This window comes from Dysidea avara, chromosome 10 (genome assembly GCF_963678975.1).
Source record: "Dysidea avara chromosome 10, odDysAvar1.4, whole genome shotgun sequence".
In the NCBI taxonomy this organism is placed as follows: Eukaryota; Metazoa; Porifera; class Demospongiae; order Dictyoceratida; family Dysideidae; genus Dysidea; species Dysidea avara.
Window position 1 is genome coordinate 9,329,618 of NC_089281.1, and position 22,292 is coordinate 9,351,909.

Sequence of the window (22,292 nt, forward strand, 5' to 3'; positions counted from 1 at the left end):
ATTACTACCTACGTACTTAACTTAACCAATGTCAAAGTCAGGAAATTTGTCCTCAGCAGTAAGCGAATATTGGCAGAGTATCATTTTCGCATTGTACCTCCACAAAGTCACAGACAGTTGCTGGAGAAGTTGGCGCATAGCAAACTTTTGAGGTAAACCATTTCTAACAGTTGTTCTGTCAGCTATGGATCCTAAAATTGATAGGGCATATGGTGACCAAACACCAAAGGTCTCACATACAAGAGGGATAAAATCTCCTCCATTATCATTCACAATGTCCTGGTATTGGTTGTCCTTAGCTATCTCACCAACAGCAGCGGCCACCCCAGCCTGAGAAGAAGCAGAAGATATGACAGCAGACTGAGTGGTACTCCTGACGGAGAGATCAAAATAGGTAGGACGACCAAGATGAAAGTCAGGGTGGTATATGTCGCCAGGACGAGATTGGTCAGATGAAATGCCTTGCTCCCTAAGAACACCAGGGTGATCTTGGAGCAAGGCATGGTGTACAACAGACACTAAAGCATTATGACGCTGGATCCTCAAGGGACCATGAGAGCACCCCAGCAGATGATCACCAAACTGGTCAATGACAGATAGACAAGTACAGAGTGGTAAAGAAGGGAACAAAGGAATACCAAGCCACAAACGTAAAGCTATAGTAAAATCGTGAGGAGGAATAGCTAGACCCAAAGCAGGCTGTGGAAGTGCTTTAAGCCAACCACTGCTGGTGCCAGAAGAATGTGATAAAGCACGCAGACGTGCTTGATCACGAATAGTGGAACTGCTTACAAGCTGTTTAAAAAGTGAATCATCTAAAATGGCTTGAAAGTCAGTTTGAGAGGAGTTATGCAACACAGAAACAGACATACCTTCGAAGAAAGCGAGGGAACAATCCTCCCCGGGGAAATGGCATAAAAACATCAAAAGTTTCCACTAAACGCGACACTAAAATACGGGCAGAATTACAGGACCTGTCACGGAAATATCGGTCCGGGTAAAATCGGTCCGGCCGGACCGATTTTGGATACCAAAACTGGTCCGGCCGGACCAAATTTGGTTGACCAAGTTTAGTCCGGCCCAAACTTTGTTGGCCACATGCACCCCCTGACCACCTGGACCAATTTTGGTTGGCCCGAGGGTGTACCCGGCATTGTGTGGACAGGTCGGTCCGTGCTAAGTATATTGTGATGGATCACTGCAGCCGACTTAGCCTGGAAACTATAGAAATGAGTAGCGTAGTTTAATTTCCCGAGTTGATTTACGGAAAATGCATATAGTAGCTAGAAACTAAATTCCATGTCATATAGCTATATATGCAGGGGCGTAGGGAGGGGGGGTTCCGGGGGGGTTCAGGAACCCCCTGTAAAATTTAGACTTCTGCAAGCAGGATCTTACCACACCATTTAGTGTGGCAGGACAAAATGAGTGAGTAATATAGTGTAATGGCGCAGCACAACAATTGATAAAACTTACATTCATCTCTCAGGGAAGGATTTACAGAGGTAACATGAGCCCTCTTCAAAACTTGTTAAAAAGATCGATATACTCTAATAGAGCAGTCAGGTTTATACTCTAATAGAGCAGTCAGGTATACTCTAATAGAACATGCATGTAAATATATCCATGTCCATATGAAGTTTTTCAGACATTCTAACATTAAATACAAACTTAGCATGACCTTATACTGCTATAGCTTTGGTGTGCAGTGTTTAAAGATATAGAGCTCCAGTAATTTATCACTTGTGTTATGCAAAATGAATTCATACTATACATATTTGTATAGTTATATTGTTTCGATTGTAAGTCATTCCATTTGTATCAGTGGATTCATGGCTCCTATACCACAGTGAGATATAACTATCACTTACAGATTACTATAATTATGTGTCTCTGTGTTAAGCTGTCTGTTTCCACTAGGTAGCTTTATCTAGTACTACCTTCATCCCAGGGGCACTTATATGCATCATAATTAATGTACTTTTGCATAAAATATAGCAATTTGCTGAGTTTTGATTCATTAAAATATTGACAGTCTCTCAGCGGCTGGGGGCTGTGCCCCCAGACCCCTGCTTCTGATAACTCAATGCTGGTGCTGGAACCCCCCTTCAAAAAATCCTGGCTATGCCCCTGATATGCAGCGATGAACAGTCGCAAAAATAATGTTGTTTTAATTTAAAGCAGTATGGTATGATAAAAGTCCTGCATTCTTCTTCTCCATGTCAATAGCTAGCTGGGAAGCAGAGGTTTTCTTCCGGCATATATCAACTCAAATGCATGGTCAATGCTGGATTCATGGTGGTCAATGTTGCATGCAAAAACACAGGTATCAAAATATTCTTCCCAAGTACGCTTTTATATGTTCAACCACTGTTTGAATGTGAAAACCTTTTCTTGTATTATTGATATTAACTACCAATTAAATTTTTTTTTTTAAATGTTCAATAAACTTCACAAGCATCATCAGCTCTGCAGTGTTTGGTTGAATCTTTCATCCAGCTTGTTTGTGTTGATTATGACAAACAACTATATATAGCAACATGATGGAAATCACCAGCCTATGCTGGATCACTTATACTTGAGGATGGTAGACAATATATAAAATCTATCATTAAAACATGTCTTATCTTCAACTTCTGCATATATAGCTCAGAATTTAATTTGTTAATTCTGACCCTTGGTCAGTTTTTTATTAATCTGGGAATACCCATGCACGCATTGTCATAAACAGATACACATATTATTTCAGGGACTGATCCAGAGGGGTGGATGAGGTGGCTAGCCACCCACCATGCATGGCCTTGCAGCCACTCAGACATGCATTATTTAATAATGAATATTACTGATCATGAACACTCTTTTGTTATATCAATATGAACTAAATCCCTACATTGCATCAGATTCCAATGCTAGCTGGCTATAACCTTACAGTAGATGGTAGCAGTATACATGAATTTATCTATGATCATGGGCAGTATTAACTATCACCAGGCAGAGGACTTCTTGAAGGAAAATATGGGGTCTGCTTTAGGATTGAGTCGATTTTACTTTTATGTCTGCAGCAACTCACCCTAAGGCTGTGGAATAATGTGACTGCATGCCTCAAAATTTTAAGTTGGCTAAGTAGTAAAAAACATACTGAGAATATTATAGCTATAACCTTTATAAGGTGATGTTTCTTCCTGTGGGGCATGTCATTAGTAGGAGATGATAGTTCACATTTAGTTATTCAATGGAGTAAACCTAAACTATTATCTCCTACATATCACATATGACAGAGAGGAATGTGCAGTATGTACACATGCAGGTGTTACAGATGTATTGTTCTAACCATTAGTGTTAACTCATGATCAGACATTATATGTGCATAAGAGCACAGTACACATGATACTGTGCATGCACTTCACTGTACAAGCCAAACAATAACAGTTTCAGCTTTTCCTGATGTATATAAATATTAAGACATTTAGGACTCTCAACTTAAAATCTGGGCCAGGCTGGGTAGCCACCTACCTTCATTTATTTCTGGATCAGTGCCTGGTGATGAATGTTATAGGTGACTGCTCTATTAGAGTATCTCGATCTTAAGCACCTCCAATGCGGCTAGCTGATCCTGTGCATGCAATGATCCGTGCCCTTGTTGGATAACCTTTTAAGCACAAATCCATGCAGTGATAATGCCTGCAATGCTCATTATTCGAGATTGATAAATGAGAATAGCTATAGCTAAGTTGGTTGCAGTGTTCCGTCACAAACAATTTATAGCTATGCATCATTGGCTGCATGCGTTAGTGGTCCACCCGGACCCATTTTGGTATACCAATATTGGCCGAGTGGTCAGGAGTGCATGTGGCCAACTAGGTTTGGGCCGGACCAATTTTGGTCAGGTCGGACCAATTTCGGATGCTTAAAATGGTCCGGGCGGACTAAATTTGGTCGACTGAAAATGGTCCGGCCGGACCGATTTTTGCCCCGGACCAAAATTTTCGTTACAGACCCCACAAATGCAGGAGCAGCAGAACGCTCAGATTCACGTAGGCCCAAGCCTCGTAACCTAAATGGCAAGGTGGCTTGTGTCCAACTACTATCAGAAATTCCACAACACAAGATACTACTAAGGCATTCTCGCAACCTAAGGTCAAAATGTGAGGGAAAGGAGCCCAAAGAGGAAGATGGCACACAACGTAAAAGGTGAGTGACCTTGCAAACGTTAAGACAGCTCCTAAGCAGATGCAACTCTACTTGAGGGTCCTCGAGGTCAACCAATTTATCCTAAATTGCAACTATTTTATCAAATTGAACAGATAAAAAGGCATCGTTTGCTTATTCGTCTACTTCCAATACATTCATGCGATTGTGCAACTCCTCGATTCTGATTGGCCAGCCAATATTTTGGCTGGATCGCACTTCCGGGCCCAAGAAACTTGAGCATTGTCACCAGACGGTGTTTGCGCATTAGCGTGAGCCCGACTGGGCACGAGACTAATGCAACACATGCGCTTAAACTCCAAGAATGCTACAGCACAACAATAAACAAAGATTTAACTTACTTAAAGAACTATCAATCGATTCAATCTATTATCGCCTCAAAGGCAGCTTTAGATGCTGATCGGTTTATAAATACGCGCTTGCAATTGATTGACGCAAGCGGCTACTATTTGAAAACACATGTACATCACGTTTCTGGGGAGTGCCAAGACGAGTGTGGGATTCGAACTGTTCCAGACACTTTTTTCTCCCTACCCAATGACAAAGAGAAAAAAGCGGTCTGGCCACGCGAGACTAGTGAGGGTAGCAGTGCACAGGTCTAGCAGAATAGGTTTAATTTCAGCTTACACTCTAGTAACTTCTTGAAAGTTATAGTTTTAATGTTGGATGTTCTATTAGAGTAGTTGACTGTTCTATTAGAGTATTTCGGATTTAGCAACTTCTAAGGTAAGACTTACTACAAAAGTATAATTTTGAACCCTTCTTAGTAATTCTTGGATAAGATTAGCTATTCCCTTGCTCTTTCCATCTTTTCATTGCCCATACATGTGTATAAAATGCAACTGCACCTGTACTACAGCTTCTAGAAGCTTCCTAGTTTGCTCATTGTAAAATTTTGGAGGGGGGTGCTTCAGCGCCCCAAACACCCCCCCCCCCCCCCAAATCCGCTCTTGGTGAATGGTACTGTCTCGTGGATCGTGATGTTGGTAGGTAGGAAGTGATATCTGTTGGTAAAAAAACGAGGTAAAAAACTTTGTGTAATGTTTGTAGTCGAGATAATTTGCGGCGAGTCTGGAGAGTTAGCCATGAAAGCTGATTTAACATTGAGGTGGTAGACTAAGTCTACCATAATCATTCATTACCCAGCGTGCTGCTCTTCGTTGTATTTTTTCTAGCTCTACAATATCTCCAGTTTGGTGAGGGTCCCAGACGTCAGATGCATATTCTAGTTGTGGCCTGACCATTGTTAGATAAGCAGATTCTTTAACTTGTTTTGAACAGTTGTTTAAATTGCGTTTCAGGAAATTAAGTGTTTTAGATGCTTTAGTAACAGTACTAGAAATGTGTGGTGAACAAGATAGTGATGTATTAAGGATTACTCCCAAGTAAGTATGTTGATCAGATAGATTTAAGATGTGATTATTGAGGGTATAGACGTGGTGTCAAGGATCTTGTACAACGTATGACAGTACATTTACTAACACTGATTGAATCTAGCTAAGTTGCCAAGTGTTTGCCCATTCTGATAACTTATTCAGGTCTTCTTGAAGCATGTTGGCGTCTTCTGCACCGTTAATAACTCTGTAAAGTAGACAATCATCAGTAAACAAGCGGAGTGGTGAGTTGATATCTTTAGTAATGTCATTAATGTACAACAGAAACATTAATGGTCTGAGCACTGTGCCTTGTGGTACTCCAGTAATTAAGCACTGGTACTGGACTCGAGGATTCACTATCTAACACAACACACTGGGAGCGGTGAGTAAGCCAAGTTTGGATCCAATTGTAACTATTACCATTAATTCCATAGAATCTTAATTTAGTTAGTAGTTGCTGGTGTGGTACTGTGTCAAATGCTTTGGAAAAGTCTAATAGGATGATGTCTATTTGTTTTTGGTGGTCTAAAGCAAAGGAGGTATCTTCAGTTAGTGTGATAAGTTGGGTTACACATAAATGGTTAGCTCTGAATCCATGTTGATTTTCAATTAATATGTTGTTCTGATTTAGATGGCTCATGATAGAGTGATATATGATATGCTCCATGACTTTAGCACAAATGGAGGTTAATAAAATAGGACGATAATTAGCAACATTACTACGACTACCCTTTTTATGTACAGGACATATATTAGCTTTTAGCCAGTCATTTGGTAAAAGACTTGTAGAGTAAAGTAAAAATTATATATAATATCGGTGTTATTTCATCTGCATAGTGCTTTAAGATGTAAGGTGATATACGGTCTGGTCCACTGGCCTTGTGTTCATCAAGTGATGTAAGTATTTGGTATATTCCAGCTTGAGAAATAGATATATCAGGCATGTTGGGTGCATCAGTATGATTATCCATAGTTGGTATTGTTGACAAGTTTTCCTCGGTAAAACTGATTTAAAGTGACTTTTCAAAGCGTTAGCTTTATCCTTTGCACTATGAATTGGTTGATTGTCTACGAATAATGCAGGTATATCAAGTTTGTCTTGACGCTTAGCTCTGATGTATTTCCAAAATTGTCGTCGGTTACCACTAAAGGAGTTATCAAACAGTTTTTTATAGTAGTTGTTATGTGCTTTTTTTCAATTTAGTGTTTATGGAGTTCTTAGTACTCTATGAGTCTGTAATAAACAAGAAGATGCATTACTGCATATACAACAATGTGTAACTATCTCCTGTATGTTGTGCATGGCTGTTGCCACACCACTGATATACTAGCACATCACCAGTGGCCTCTAGTTACAATAGAGTCTGTTCAGTTGTGCCATATTGGCTTGATTGGGATCATTTGCTAATTGTGCCATCACCACGTCCCTTGTTCTGCATAGCCTCACTTCACTGCTGAGTCATTTTCAGAGACACGTCACACCTACAATATAAACTTTCAATATAGCTAACTTAACTTGGTTTTTGTGTCAGTTGTGTTTTAGTATTGTGGTTTTCTGATGCCAGTTAAACTCCCTTGACTGTGTACGTATGCATATGTATCATTTCCTGTGCATCTTTCTACATGATCTGCACACACTGTGTTGGCCATGCACTGTTTGTACATGCCCATTAGTAGGTTGTCCCGTTGGTAATTGTACTTGGTTGTATTTGCCCCCAGCCTAGTAATAATAATAATAATAATAACTGCTAATTGACTAACATGTAGGTATCTGTATAAATGTAAGCATTGATTTTCACTGACCTCCATGCTCTCAGTTTTCTAATAATAATTATGTAGGCCCATAAATTTTGAGCAAAGTTATCTTTGACATAATTAACTATGTCAATGCATGCCACCAACTGGTGCAAAAGTACTCTTGGACCTAGTCAGGGTGAAATCATAGTTGCCAATTGCTAAAAAAAGTCACCTTTTAAAGGAGAATGTTTTATGCAAATTACAAATTTTCCAGTATTAGCTAATCTCCTGAAATTTATGCCTAACATAAACACACTAGCTCGAATTTTCACAAAAGTGACTGCTACATTAGAAATATGGACTCAAAGTTGACTGCTTTATTGGAAAATGTGACTGCTCTATTCAATCTTTTGTGCTGTTTTTAGGCTTGAACTGTTTTAGTGGAATCCAAACTTATACTTTGCACCAGGTATACATAGATCTCATCCATTTAATATTCCTCAATTCTTTTTGCTAAAACTTATTCCTGAGTTATTGCAGCATAATGGATACTCTTCTATTCTGTTTGTAAAAATTTCTGATTATTCATGATTAACTATCACCTCTAATGAATAGGGATGTGAAAAATGTAACCAGAGAATCCGTTGAGTTCATTAATGAACTTTTATGTTAAATTAAAATTGATATACCAGGAATTTTCACTTTATTAGCTACCATTTTGAAATTTTAAAAATGCTGACCTTGCAGAAATCTGTGTAAATGTAAACAGATTCCTCATGCTCTAAGCTTTCCAAAAATGTATAGGTTTGCTAAATTGAACAAAAGTACATAGTGAACCTGACTACAAGCTAAGCTGCTTAGCGTAACTATCATAACTATATAACTCTCGCATGCAATTATTTTTCCTTCAATACATGCATGTAAACAACGAAATTTTGGCATTGATTGCATAGTGACCACATCATTTATTGTTTGTGGTATACACTTTCTAGTTTGCTGAGTCACATGACTGAAGACATGTGACTGAGAGAGTCACATGACCATCTAATCCCAGTAGTTTTTGTGGACAATAAATTTAAAGCGGAAGTCATAAAAAAGAAGTGACTGGATTGGTCAAAATCTTGTGCACATGACTTTGTTGGTCACATAAGAACTAGTAGAACCTACTTACTTGATGTATATTTGTACTTTAGGCTTGCATGCACAGTGTGTACTGGCTACCAATTAGCTAGATATCCTGGTTATCATCTCTGGCTATCACGAAGGGATATACAGCTCACATGCAAAATGTCCAGCACTATTATCAAAATTATGCTCATTGTAATGCTTGGATATTTGAATATAACTAACTGACAATACATCTGTGTTACTTTGGTACAGTAGCAATCCTGGAGTTAATCTTAATGCTGTTTGTATTAAAGCCTGGTTCCTCACCGTGGAAGTCAAATTCAAGTTCCACTCCAGGTCGGAAAATCAGGCAATGTGAAGAGCCACCAAAGTGAAATGTCCCTGTCTGTTGACCTTTCTTCACACTCTGTCCTTCTTTGACTGTTATCTCACAAGAAGATACTTCTAACATGCCAACAGCTATAAAACACATCAAGCCAATATACGGATTGTCAGCCTCAATAAAAATTATAGCTCTCGCTGCTACTTCTGTGAGATAGCCTTGAACATAATCAGAAACTGGAAGGTTATTATAGTCTTCATTGCCATTACCCAGTGGATAAGAATAGTAAGTGCCATCTGCAACAAATGCTTTTACAATTTTACCATCTACAGGGCTATGCCATCGGTGATAATTGTAGAGCATCAGAAGACCTTGGTACACGGTTCCCCCAACAAATTTTTCTGCAAGTGTGTCATCAGCTAACATGAATTTTAAATTATAAGGTTGGCCTTTTATCCAAAATTTGCCATGCTTTGTAACTTGTTTTTCAATTCTAAATGGCATTGATTCACATGCATTAACAATGACTCTTCTATCATCTGGATAAGCAATAGGACGAGCATTAGGTTGCAATTTTCTGGTAAAGAAATCATCCCATGAGACAAATCCATAGTGTGGTTTACTGGGATCACAGATAAAATCATCTTCAAAGTTTCCTCCCATTTTTTCTATGGCTTTTGCACTGAACCATCCATCAGTATTCAGAACACTACAAGAATTTGGTGATTTTAGAAAGTCTCCCCACTTATTTAAGATGCTTTTCATATGATAATTGACTTTAGGGTTTAAAAAGGCAACATACCCATCAATTGTTTTCATTGGCTTAGTAAGTATTGCAGTGATGGGATAAGTCAATGTGGTAGTATTATCCCTAAATTCTGGAGGTTTTGTTAACACGTGGTTAATAATTTGAAGCATATGATGATAATCTTTGACCAGTCCTCGAGAAGTTGGAGTCTTCTTGTGGTAGTTTGTTGGAACCTCAGCAAACATTTGACCGAAGAACATTGATAGCTCAGCACTACTCTCAATGGCATCTTTGAATCTTTGAACAACCTGGTCCAATGGGTCAGGCGGTGTCTTCCTTTCAACTTCTTCAATCTGTTTTTGTAACCACTGATCCACAATGACTTCATCAGAAGGTAAGCACTTCCCTACATAGTACGGTACTGCTGTTTCATATGTGCCTGTAACCTCTGCAGGTGCTTTACTGAGGGTGGCACAACAGCATCCCATTTTATAAGTATCTCAACTAGTTCGCTATAAGGGTCACAAAGGTCAGCAAATCAGTTTGGAAGGGTGGGGCACACACCACCCGTCATATGACTGGCCAAAACTACTAAAATCGTCAACACCAGCACTAAGATCGAAACTCAGCACCGTATAACGTGTATTATTACATGTAGCTATTATCTATGGCTCCACTGTAGTCTCATGCCCAGACCGCTTTTGTGTGTGGGTGCGTGTGCGTGCATGTGTGTGGGGCGGGAAAAAAAGTGGTCTGGGCACAAGACTAGCTTCACTGACGGTTGTAACTGGTAACTTACTCTCTGCGCGGCGCTTATCGATAATGAGGGGCTTCAGAATTATTGCAGTGGCAAAAAATAAAACCAGTCAGTTAAATAAAATAATAACCAAACGAAACCTGACATTCAGTCATTGAGTTGCTTAATGAAAATTATGAGTCTGCTGTACTAGTAGGCAGTTTGCTAAATCTCCTGACTAAAACTCGTGTAACTGAGGCCTAGCTACTACCCAGGTATGGGGTGCCATTTGTCTCAAAACCCCAAAAATTGAGATCTAAACTAAATATCGTCGATATTTACTAAACATCGACGACATTTGCTAAATATCGACGACATTTAGCTAAACATCGACGACATTTACTAAACATTGCTGACATTTGCTAAACATCGACGATATTAATTTTAACAATTCATCTGCTTTTGCGTTTTAATTTTCTGCGAATCCTTCAGTATAATAATATTATAGGCGCTTATACTTGTAAATACTAATTGCTGATTAGCTGCTTGTGACTGTAGATGAACCATCTGTGGTGCTATGCGTGACTCATTAGGCTTGTTTTCATTCGGATGAGTCCACGACCTTTAATGGAAATAATTGCTGCGCGTTTATTAAGATCAATGTTGCTGTCATCGGCGACGAGAGGAACTGATCTCATCTGTGACTAAGGATGTGAGGTATGGAGTTACCTTTTCAGTTGTAAATGTGACAACTTGTAATCTGCACGTGTTTCACTTTTCATCACTGGGTGCCAATACATAATGCTGTCCGCTGTCACTGGGAGTATAATTCGGCTGAGTATAATTATTTAGTTGCATGAATCAAGTAGTGTTTTATTTAGTTTATTAATACTTTACAGGACTAATGCACATATCAATGTAATTCCCGACTACCACTGATACAGGCTGAGGGTAGGGGATGGTGGGGAATATTCATATGAATCTCAGCAGGCCACAATTTGAATGCTCTTGTCAGACTGGTACTTTTTATTTAGTCAAATTTCCCAACCAAACGATATAATATGGACTTGCCTGCAAAGACGAAATTCTGAGATCATTTCAACTTGTCAACTAGCTACACACAAGGGTAGTTCTAGAAATTTGCTGCCTGGTCTCCCAACTCAAAGGTAGAGCAACTTGTTAAGCTTGATTGCCAGTTGTGCATTATTGGTTACAAGCTTTTAATTTACCCTCAAGGAATTTTAATATTGGTAACTTAGATCAAGATACTCTAGTAGAGCAGTCAATATTAAATTACTCTGATAGAATCATCAACATTATAGAGAGGCAACAGGGATAATTGAAGAATTTTATTTGCTATAGAGTCATCCATATAATTCATTTTATAGTAGGTACAGTGGAACCTCTCTTATCTAGGTAGTCTGGTATACTGTCCTTATCTCAGAAATATCCGTAACTAGCTAATATAGTAAAGCTAACTGTTCTGCAATGTTACTATTGCTACTATACATTTTAGTGGGTAGAAGGGGAAGTCACTACAGAGCATTCGTGGTCACTCCCCTGGGTTGTAAATTTTTTATCACCTAGCAACCAAGTGGTAGTTAGAATCAACAAGCCACCTAACATATAAACATCTTATTGTCAATAGACTACAGGCCACATGCATGTGACTAATTTGGACTGTCTGGGCCTGGATAATAGAGGTCCAGATAAGGGAGATTTCAAGGTTATTTCACAGGTCCCTTAGTCCTGTCAAGCAATGTGTGAGTCAGAGGCTGTACAGTTGAATTTAAAAGTGAAAAATGATTCCAGTTTGTGTCAATGATCGCCTATCTACTGTATCAGTGTGAAAAGTTTAAAATGAATGAGAACTTTTGTAGCTATATACAGTAGTTTGAGGCAGGCAAGTTGTAGTAGCAACTAGTGATGTGCGATATGTGATATATATCGAAACATCGTGATAAATTTCTTTATATGGTGATACGATATAGAATCGTTATATCGCGATATAAGCCGAAGTATAGATTTTAGTTATAATTAGAGAAAACTGTACCCAAGATGTCATTGTACACTGTAATATTTTTTGATAAAAGAGCTTGTAATGTTGTATGCTAGTGATGTACCATGTTGTATTGTACTTCTAGTACATTAGTGCTACAAGTGTCATCGGTGTAAGTACACAAGCTGAGTGATGAGTTTGTATATCGTGATATATATTGTATCGTGATAATTGTGTGTAATAATCGTGATATGAAAATATCCTGTATCGCACACCACTAGTAGCAACACTGGTAAGTCAGTTGTACCTCGCTCTCACAGAGGCTCCAACTCTCATGCCTTAGGTGTGATTCTCACAATTTGGCCTTCAATCACGCCCAACATTCTCATGTCTAAAATTGATGCTCACTCCCAGAATTTTCTATTGCTGACTATGCTTCACTGAAGGCTCCCTGAGGCTAGAAAAGGTTGCGGTATGTGCAAGGATTTCAGCAGTCACGTGGTGATCTCTCGTTAAAACTTTAGTTTGGTGGTCAGAGTTCTCAATGGCGGTTGACTGGTTCCACGACTGAGGAGAGTTGTATAAGGACAGCAAACAGTGTACTGGAACTTTGAAAGGTCACTGGGAATCCAGGCGGTTGGTTGCTACAAGATAGCTACAACCTGTGTGGACATGGTTAGAAGCTAGATAGTTGAGCTGGCAAGACATCTTGTAGAAGTGTGTACTCCAGTGGATCACATGAGCGTCACGTTTGTCATAGAAATTGTAATGAATTGCCACAGTTGTAATGTACAGTAGCACACACACACACACACATACACACCAGCTTTACACTTTTAGCTAGTAATACACAGCTTCTCAATGATGTAACTATGTGCAAACACTTTCAAATATAACTAGTACAAGGAGGCCATGCTATTATGTCATGAAATCCTGAAGTGCTGGTTATAATTTAACTTTGTTGAATTGCATGCTTGGGCTACATCTCCACTGTTCACCTTTATGAAAAATCTCACTCCCAAGAAAGATCCAAGGTTGGAGCGTCTGCTCTCACTCAGCTATCATGTTATTCTGCTGCATGATTCTGCAAAAGATGTAGACTCTACATTTCTGGGGCATATTGATACTGTGTGTTAAATTTTATTTGGAGCATTTTTGGCATGTTTTTCCCAGTAATGAAGATACAAGCCTTCATATAGCTAAAGAAAGTAATAATGGCCCAATAAAACATCTTCACAAACATTAACTTTAGAAATAAGACCTATTTCATTCTGTAGTTACTTGTGTTGAAATTATAAGAATCCAGCTTCAGTAATTTGTGAGTCTGGCTGAGGAGTATTTTGGGAAATCATCACTATTGTGGACCACAGTACCACACTCCCAAGAACAGATGTTGTTTTGCAATGTTGTATTACTACCACAACATAGTTGTTGAAACTCTACAGCACATTTTGTAATTTTTTACTCCCATACATTAAAAATATACACCTTGACCTTAACTGGTATACGGAAAATAGCTGTGTGTGGTTACTAAGCACAGCTATGTATAATTTCAGTCTTGGAATATGGTGGTGGACCTGGACCATGTTGTCCAAGTGGACCAACTAGCTATGCAAATACAAATTGCTTAGCTTTTACAACAAAAATTAATGTGACCTTAGTCATCTATCATTTGCACATTTACAAGGTTTTATATAGGGGGGTAGTGCATCATAACCTGAGATTATGTCTAATCATTTTTGGGTACCTGAGAAAGCACCAGAAGCAGTTTGTCAAACATTTCCTGGAGAAGAATACCCACACAGATCTGCAGAAGAGGTATGACACTCTTTAAGTGTTTCAATAAGAATTTGTGCTAATTGTATAATTATTTTTTACTTTTAAACTACTGCTGCTTAGCCTAGGTTTACTGGATTGTGGAGACCTTGAATACAATTGCTTTCTTTACCTTTTCAAACATACTTTCTTTAAACAGGTTGGTAGGATCAGGAATCCTATAGACCTTCTTCAGCACTTGTATTGTAAAGCTTTAATAAATAAAATTGACAGTGCTGATCTCTTCCATTGTTACCATTTCATGCAGTAAGCTCTTTATCACTTGATGACGTCTCCAATTTCCTGGGGTTCAGCGAGGTCAACCAGTTTTTATTGAAACCCTTATAAAGTAGCTTTATTACTCTGTACAAATCCTATGAGCTCACATGAGTGTGTTGTACATCCTCTGGTTCACTTATATGTCAATGAAAGTATGTGAAATTTTTATAAACAGTTCATAATTTAATTAATACTTGGAAAGTACTGCTTCTACCTTTTGCTACCCTGTCAGTACTCAGCAGCAGGCTGCTACAATTTTCAAAGTCAATGGCAATAAATCGTCACAGTTTTTTCCAGTTTTAAGAGTCAACAATTTGCAAACACCTCAGAACATGAGACATATTGTGTGTAAATCAACAGCTGTAATTTCAAACAGCTATAGTGTATTTTTTTACATCTGTACAGCAAACTGAAAAACACACATGTGCATTGTGTGATGTCACTAAACACCTCAGAACATGAGACATATTGTGTGTAAATCAACAGCTGTAATTTCAAACAGCTATAGTGTATTTTTTTTACATCTGTACAGCAAACTGAAAAACACACATGTGCATTGTGTGATGTCACTAAAGTCTAGCCTCACTATATTATGTTTTTTTTGTTTTCTTTCCTTTTTAGTTGTCTCCTGGTATACACTCACAAACTTGATGTGGACATTCTGACAAATCACAAAAGAAACCCAAAACAGTACGTTTCTGAGCTCTGACTGGATCATCGATAGCGAGTTGATGAGCAACTGCATACTAGGTAGACCTACATACGAAGCAAATACAGTGGAGTAGAATCCTACACTGACACTGCACCATTTAGTAATATGCTTAATTCTTTGTTCCACTACTTGAGAAACTTTGGCAATGGTGAAATTGATTGTCACCAAAGATCTTTTGTAGTAATTTCAATGGTTGCATACTTCATACTATTTTAATTAATAAAAGGTTAAACATGTTTATGTTTAATATCAGTACAAAATACATAAGTACTGTACACATGTGTAACTCTGTAGCTGCCAAGCACAGATAAGATGTGCTTTATTACAAAAGGCCATCTAAGAATAGATGTAGGGGTGCTCGAACACTTTCTTTTTACTGTGTAGTAACTACAATAGGAAGGTACTGCTATAGAAGCTACAGGTGCACTTGTATTTTATAAACGCTAATATCTTTTAAAAATTAATGTGCTTGTGCCAATTATGTTGGCATGATTGTATATTAACAGGCTAGCAAAAGCATCAAGTATTATGCCAGCAAATAATACAAGATTTTAAAGCAATGTGAATGTAAGAAATACGTGCAGCTAAACATGAACACACTGTGCATAATGCTGCATTTGATATCAAATGCACAGTACTCTTATTTTTACAGTTTTGGGCTGATTTGATATACTCTAATACAGCAGTCGCTTACTCTAATACAGCAGTCACAATTCTAATAAAACAGTCAGCTCTCAAGCACATTATTTAATTGCATGTGATGGGGCATTTAGAATGTAACAATATCCTCTCAACCAATCAGTTTGGTTTCCACCAAAAAAAATTCTGCTGATCTTCAACTAATAACACTACATGTAAATGGGTAGTGTCAAGACCAAGATTTGAACTGTACTAGATCCCTTCTTCTCCCTACCCAGTTGGTCTGGCCACACAAGGCAACCCAACATACACCACGCATGCACAAATTAAAGTATGTAGCTGTCATTGTACACAAATCCTGTATGCTATAGAGTCTCTAGACCCTCGTTCACGTGAGAGTCTGTCTCTGCCAGACCGAGTTCTGTCACTGGAACATTGAAAAGCAAAAACGTGCAGTGTACATGCTGTCACGTTTACAGCTTTAGAGGCTAACCCCATACCTCTTATCCTCACAGATGAGTTCCTTCCTCTCAGTCCAACTCGTCGCCAACACAGCAACATTAACCTTAACAGATGCGCAGCATTAAAGGAGGTCCGAATGCCTAATGAGTCACGTAGTACCACAGATGATTCATCTACAGTCGCAAGCAGCTAATCAGCAATTATTAGTATTGTACGCGCCTATAATATTATTATAGTAAAGGATCCGCAGAAAATTAAAACGCGAAAGCAGCTGAGTTGCTGAATATCGTCGATGTTTAGCAAATGTCATCAATGTTTAGCAAATGTCGTCGATGTTATTATTATTATTATTATTATTGTTGCTGAGCAGGCAGCACAGCTGATATGCTCAGGAAAAAAAGCAATCATAAAATGAATTTAGCTACGTAGTTTAGCAAATGTTGTCGATGTTTAGTAAATATCGACGATATTTGGTTTAGATCTCAATTTTTGAGTTTTTGAGACAAATACCCCGGCGGCATCAGTGTTTCTGACTCCCTGTATTCACAGGTTTTCACTAGTAGCTAGCCTTCTCATCTAATAATCCAGATCTAATAATCCTGCCAGCTGGGGTAGTAGAACTAGTAAAATTGAGTGCTAAATTTCGTAGCTATTTTAGCTAATTCGTATTTGTATGTAGCTATGTTACCGAATCTAATTGCTAGCAGTAGCTAATGTGTGTATGTAATTATTGTATTATTTGTATTGTATTAATGCTTTACAGTGACCAGCACTGAAGGTCTGCAGCAACATGTGCTGCAGCCTTAGGATTACCTAACCTAATTTCAAGGACTTAGACTTAGTGACTTATAGCTGAAAAGGTGTAACAGAAAAGGGGCCAAAGTAAGGAAAAAAATCCCTCCAACCCCAGGAATCGAACTGCAGGTCACCCAATGTCTAGTCGGGGCCACACTCAGTCTCCTCCAGGAGGGATGGATTTTCTTCCTTAATCCTAAAGTTATATAGAACAAAATACAACAATAACTCAACAAAAATAGATTTACAAAAATCAGGTGGTCAAAGATGAATATAGCTGATGTTTAAAATGGTTGATATACATAATAGATTCATGAACATTAGTCTAGTGAAAAAAATACTGTTTACAAAAAACGATTATCTATAACTGTTGATTGAAGATGATTTGCGATGAGTGAATGTGCCTTGTACATGCAGAAATGAAAGAGAAAACTTCAGAGTAATATGCCTATGTGGGTTGTAGTACTGGCCTGGTGGGGTGGTGAGTGCACTCCTTGAGTCAAAATGAGCTTGATGGAAGCTGCACAGTTGACCAATTCAAGAAACCTTCTAAGCCCCTAACTTGGACTGAACGCTCAGTATCTGTTCTCAACTGATGCTTAACTTTATTGAATACACAAGATATGAGTTGGTGGAAGGGCAGATAACTACTTTAGATCATTCAACAAGATGAGTACTAGATGTCTTGGAAATTTCATTGTAGTTTCTGAACCATAGACACCCATATATATGCTGAAACATAACTGTAGGACTAGTTCCTGAAACCATAATTTAGAGGTAGGACTGTGTCTTGTTTTCTGCACAGGGAAAAAAATTTAGCTTTTCTGGACCAAGAAAATGGCATGGAAATGTGCAGGACATGCCAATGTTGAATTTACCAATCACACCTGGAGTAAAATAGTATACTGTAAATGTCATGTGATCATCACATTTCCTAATGCAGTGTTCCCTTGATTATACAAACCTAGTTGTATTATCCGAACACTTGAGCAGTAGGAATGACTGCTCTATTAGAGTATTTTGTCTGTTTAAGATGTATGTTTGATTAGAGTATTGAACGGGGCTCTGTATATAAATCAATGGCTTTGATTATCTGAACATGTCTTAGTCCCAAGGAGGTTGGATAATTGAGGGAGCACTGTATATTGGAAATTTCATGCATCTTGGACATTTTCTCTGCCAAAAATTTGACATGCTGTTAGATTTCCTTACAATACATGAAATTTCAGAACACATGGCATGCGGTTAGCATTCCTATACTGAATGTACTTAAGATTTCTTTAGCTAAAGACACAAGACATGGCATGCACGGGAGCGTAGGGAGGGGGGGTTCTGAGGGGTTCAGGAATCCCCCTGTAAAATTTAGACTTTTGCAAGCAGGACCCTAACACACCATTTAGTGTGGCAGGACAGTAATATGGTGTAATGGCACACACACACAAAAATTGATTGTTTAAAAGATCAATATACACTAACAGAGCAGTCAGGTATATACTTTAATAGAACGAGCATGTAAATATCCATCCATATAAAGTTTTTCAGACATCATAACATTAAATGCAAGACTGAACATGACCTTATACTGCTGTAGCTTTGGTGTGCAGTGTTTAAAGATATAGAATTCCAGCAATTTAGCTATCACTTGTGTTATGCAAATGAATTCATGCTATGCATGTTTGTATAGTTGTAATGTTAAGTTTTGATTGTAAGTCATGACATTTGTATATCAGTGGATTTATGGTTCCTATTACTAGCGAGATAACTATCACTTACAGATTACTATATGTGTCTGTGTGTTATGCTGTCTGCTTCCACTAAGTAGCTTAATCTAGTACTAGCTTCATCCCAGAGGCACTTATATGTATTATAATTTATGTACTTTTTGCATAAACTGAAAGTCCCTCAGCGGTTGGGGGCTGTGCCCCCCAGCTTCTCGTAACTCAATACTGCCATTGGAACCCCTTCAAAAAAATTCTGGCTACGCCCCTGCATGCAGTTAATTAGCTTTCCTACATGTGAAATTAGCATTTATAAATAGCAAGCAATGTTGTTAGCTTTGACTGGATTTGACAAAAGATCAACATGAAAGAAGAGGATCAATCTAAAAATTTTACTCACAAGTATACCTAACAAAAATTTCGCTCATTTTAGTCTTGAGTTTTCAGATGAGGTTTCTGTGTATGTAACAGCTTTCCTTTTGTATTTGGAAACACAATAGACTCCAAAGGCATATTATGTGAATTTCAAGAAATATCATGTGTACTGGTTACAAAGGCTTATGGATACAAATAGTCAATATAAAGAATGCATATTATTATTATGCATCTACCATGGTTTATCTATACAGTTATTACATAGCAAGACTACCACTACAAGTCCAACTACTACAATCAACAGCATGTAGGTGAATAAACAGAAGATAACAGATGTAATCTGATATCTTCTTCTGCAGCGTATGGTTTGCCTTGATCTTCCCTACACAAGAGAAAATAATAATAGGGCATAGATGACACAGGTGCTGGGTGTTCTTTAGCCTGGTGAGGAATACATGCATACCTATAGCTTTATCGAGATGCATGCAAGCCCTGTCTCATGTAACGTATGAGAACAAACTTTTGGGTAAATACTTGCAGGCACAATAATATTACAGCTGTACAATGTACACACTAAACTGTTTTCTATGATAAGAATATAATGTTGTGATAAGGTAACTACCTCACACAGCTAGTGTAGTAGCTATGCCATTGTAAGTCATAAACATCTTTGGTTTCCATACAGCTGCTTCCTGAGTTAGAAGTCCAAGCAAGTGTTTGTGGTAGCCTGCGACTACCATGGACTGTGATCAAATCTGGCAGCAAATCTTCATTTGTTACAATACAGCACCTTACAGAGAATTTTAGTGAAGCATAAGCATCAATATTGGTTGCTCCATGTTGATCATTGCTGGTGTTTGCCTGCAGTGTTTGTTTCCATTTATACAAATGGTCCTGTCTGTGATGCTGAAAGAACCAGAAAGTGTAAAGTGCTCATCCTTCATGGTGGCCCCAGGACAGTTGTTGTGATATGATTTTATATGCACCCTTAATACCCTGGTATTTATCGCATGCAGTGATTTAGGCATTTATATACCACTCTGCGTGGGCAGTTCATAGGCGCTGCCAGTGCCATAATGTGTATATGGCACTGTTGCAGATAGCAGTAGGTGCATTACAACTTATAACGCACTGGTTGCAGTTTTGCAGACCGCAATGAGTACATTATACGTTATAATGTACTGACCGCAGTGCAATATACAGATAATATTGCACTGGCTGTGGTTTTGTGCAGCATTGCACAAGTGCCAGCAGCTGAGACCGCTACGACACCTCACCTAATAGGTGGAGAGACACCTCACAGATCACTCAAATTTTTATAGCCTGACATGTAAAAGTCAATTGCAGACCATAACGTCATCAATACACATAATGTTTACCAATCAGCCAATGGTGATCACAATGCAGTGGTCACAACTCTAGTCTACATATATATTAGTCTTGAGTGCCGGCAGCAAATCAACTGTCTGGTCACTGTTGCACACAGTCCGTGACCACTGCCGGAATGTTGGCAGAGCCAATCAGATCGCTTTGTGGACTCTGTGATGAGACAAACACTAATAATTCAAATTGAAATAAAGAACTGAATCTCGGCTACAGATTACTTTTTTGAAAGTTTAACAACGCCATGGGCTTAGGATCTTTGTTTCCCTAGTACAGGGCTCTTAAAAGTGTTAGTATAAGAATGATTATGGTTCACGACAGATTTGTGAAATGGCAAAATTGTTGAAGAAGACATTCAGCAATGTTTCGAATACATCACCAGGACATTACCAGTACAACTATCGTCTTAGTCTGCTCACAGAGGTGAATGGAGCGATTATTACATCATCCTAGGCACAAAACAATACCATGATGTAATCTAATTGCATTCCAGTGAGTTCACGGAAAGTGTGCAACAGTGACCAGACGGTTTATTTACTGCCCCCACACAAACCGTTTGGCACGTGAGACTACATATATATATATATATATAAACGTGCTTATACACCTTACTAGTCTGGTGCTATCTGAACCCACATTAAATCATAGTCCATTTCAACAATGACTCAATAAAACTATTATATTCTAAATAATATTCACTATAACATTTGATTGTGGCAATCAGTTTTTGTCATGCCACCAGATTCAAAGTTTAGCCAGTGTGGATAGTAAGAATTAGACTAGTACTGTTAAAGTCTTATTTATTCAAACTGTCTATTAGCTGCTTTTCTCGAATCATGGGTGATCAAGTGATCACATACTGTATGCTGAGCACTACATGATGAGAGTCGAACAGCAAATGCAGGTTAGTGCTATAGGTATCCCATAGCATACTAACTTTCAATATCTCTGGTGGCTGAGACACTGTAGGGAGAATTTCACCACAGCGTTCGGCTCTGTCACCTACAATCGATGTTAGAAACCTAGCATTTATTAGATGTACAGCTGCCTTGTGAGACTCTCCCCACCTATTAGGTGAGTGGAACGTGCACTCGTCCTCTGCATGTATCAAGCAGAGCACTCGTGCCACGTTGTATATCTACATAGTAGAAATACGTCTTTATGGGACCACAAATCACATCATTTACTGTAGACTTAAGGGCCGCATGTAACTGGTAAACCCTTCACCAGTAGCCAGTTCATAATCATGTCGCTGTGGTGAGACTACAAACATATAAAATTTTATGGTTGTGACCTTATAGGAGGTTGATACAGGAGATCCCAAAAATGTACATAGGTAGAGAACTCTACAGTGACAAGCATACAGTACACAAAACAGAAAGTACTATTATAATCCAATTGATCACACATCAGGTAGAGTGCCATAAGTTGCGAATAAGTTTAATTAAGTAGGGATGATAAGAACTCTCATATATAAACAAATTTTCAGCAAAACATTTGTAGTACCAAGCATTGCAACGCTTGTTAGGTATCAGACACTCCCATCAGAGAGATCAAAACCAGGCATTATGCTAATCTTAAGAATAATTGCTTTTCATGCATTTTTTCAGGACACTCGGGCTGTACCAATACCACATTTTTAGTTATTGTCCAGCTATGGTACAGGTGTTCTGATGAACCAATACAAAAGCTGACCAACTTGTGATTTGAACTCACACACACATATATCTGTTATCTTAGACATTACCACTGCAATATAAAGTCACTTCCCAAATTCCATGTGTTACATTGTGCATAAATAAAAATATTAGTGATATACACCTCGTAGCCAACCAATACTCGAAATATCAGTACTCGTA

At 38.4% G+C, this 22,292-nt stretch overlaps 2 protein-coding genes and 2 long non-coding RNA genes across 4 annotated transcripts in view; 1 reads left to right on the top strand and 3 right to left on the bottom strand.

Moving 5' to 3' along the window:
• Positions 1-5,160: 5,160 nt before the first annotated feature.
• LOC136269410 (uncharacterized) lies at positions 5,161-6,420 on the top strand. Its single transcript, XR_010707318.1, has 8 exons — positions 5,161-5,195; positions 5,260-5,317; positions 5,385-5,594; positions 5,644-5,827; positions 5,868-5,967; positions 6,020-6,165; positions 6,217-6,271; positions 6,330-6,420. It is a non-coding gene; the product is annotated as an uncharacterized lncRNA (long non-coding RNA).
• Positions 6,421-8,631: 2,211 nt separating this feature from the next.
• Positions 8,632-10,063, bottom strand: LOC136268985 (uncharacterized). Its single transcript, XM_066064455.1, has one exon. It carries the CDS (start codon positions 10,006-10,008, stop codon positions 8,689-8,691), a length of 1,320 nt encoding a protein of 439 aa, XP_065920527.1. The 5' UTR covers positions 10,009-10,063; the 3' UTR covers positions 8,632-8,688.
• Positions 10,064-14,824: 4,761 nt separating this feature from the next.
• LOC136269412 (uncharacterized) lies at positions 14,825-17,625 on the bottom strand. Its single transcript, XR_010707319.1, has 2 exons — positions 16,201-17,625; positions 14,825-15,105 (listed from the first exon to the last, which is right to left on the bottom strand). It is a non-coding gene; the product is annotated as an uncharacterized lncRNA (long non-coding RNA).
• A 1,547-nt stretch (positions 17,626-19,172) lies between these two features.
• Positions 19,173-22,292, bottom strand: part of LOC136236250 (apoptosis-resistant E3 ubiquitin protein ligase 1-like) — a 44,027-nt gene continuing 40,907 nt past the window's right edge. The window contains exon 24 of the mRNA XM_066026376.1: positions 19,173-19,432. The gene's annotated coding sequence lies outside the window, so the exon portion shown is untranslated. The remainder of the gene's footprint in view (positions 19,433-22,292) is intronic.

What these genes read in the sequence shown, in the direction of transcription:
- LOC136268985 (XM_066064455.1), bottom strand. Translation starts at nt 10,008, where the DNA reads ATGGGATGCTGTTGTGCCACCCTCAGTAAAGCACCTGCAGAGGTTACA.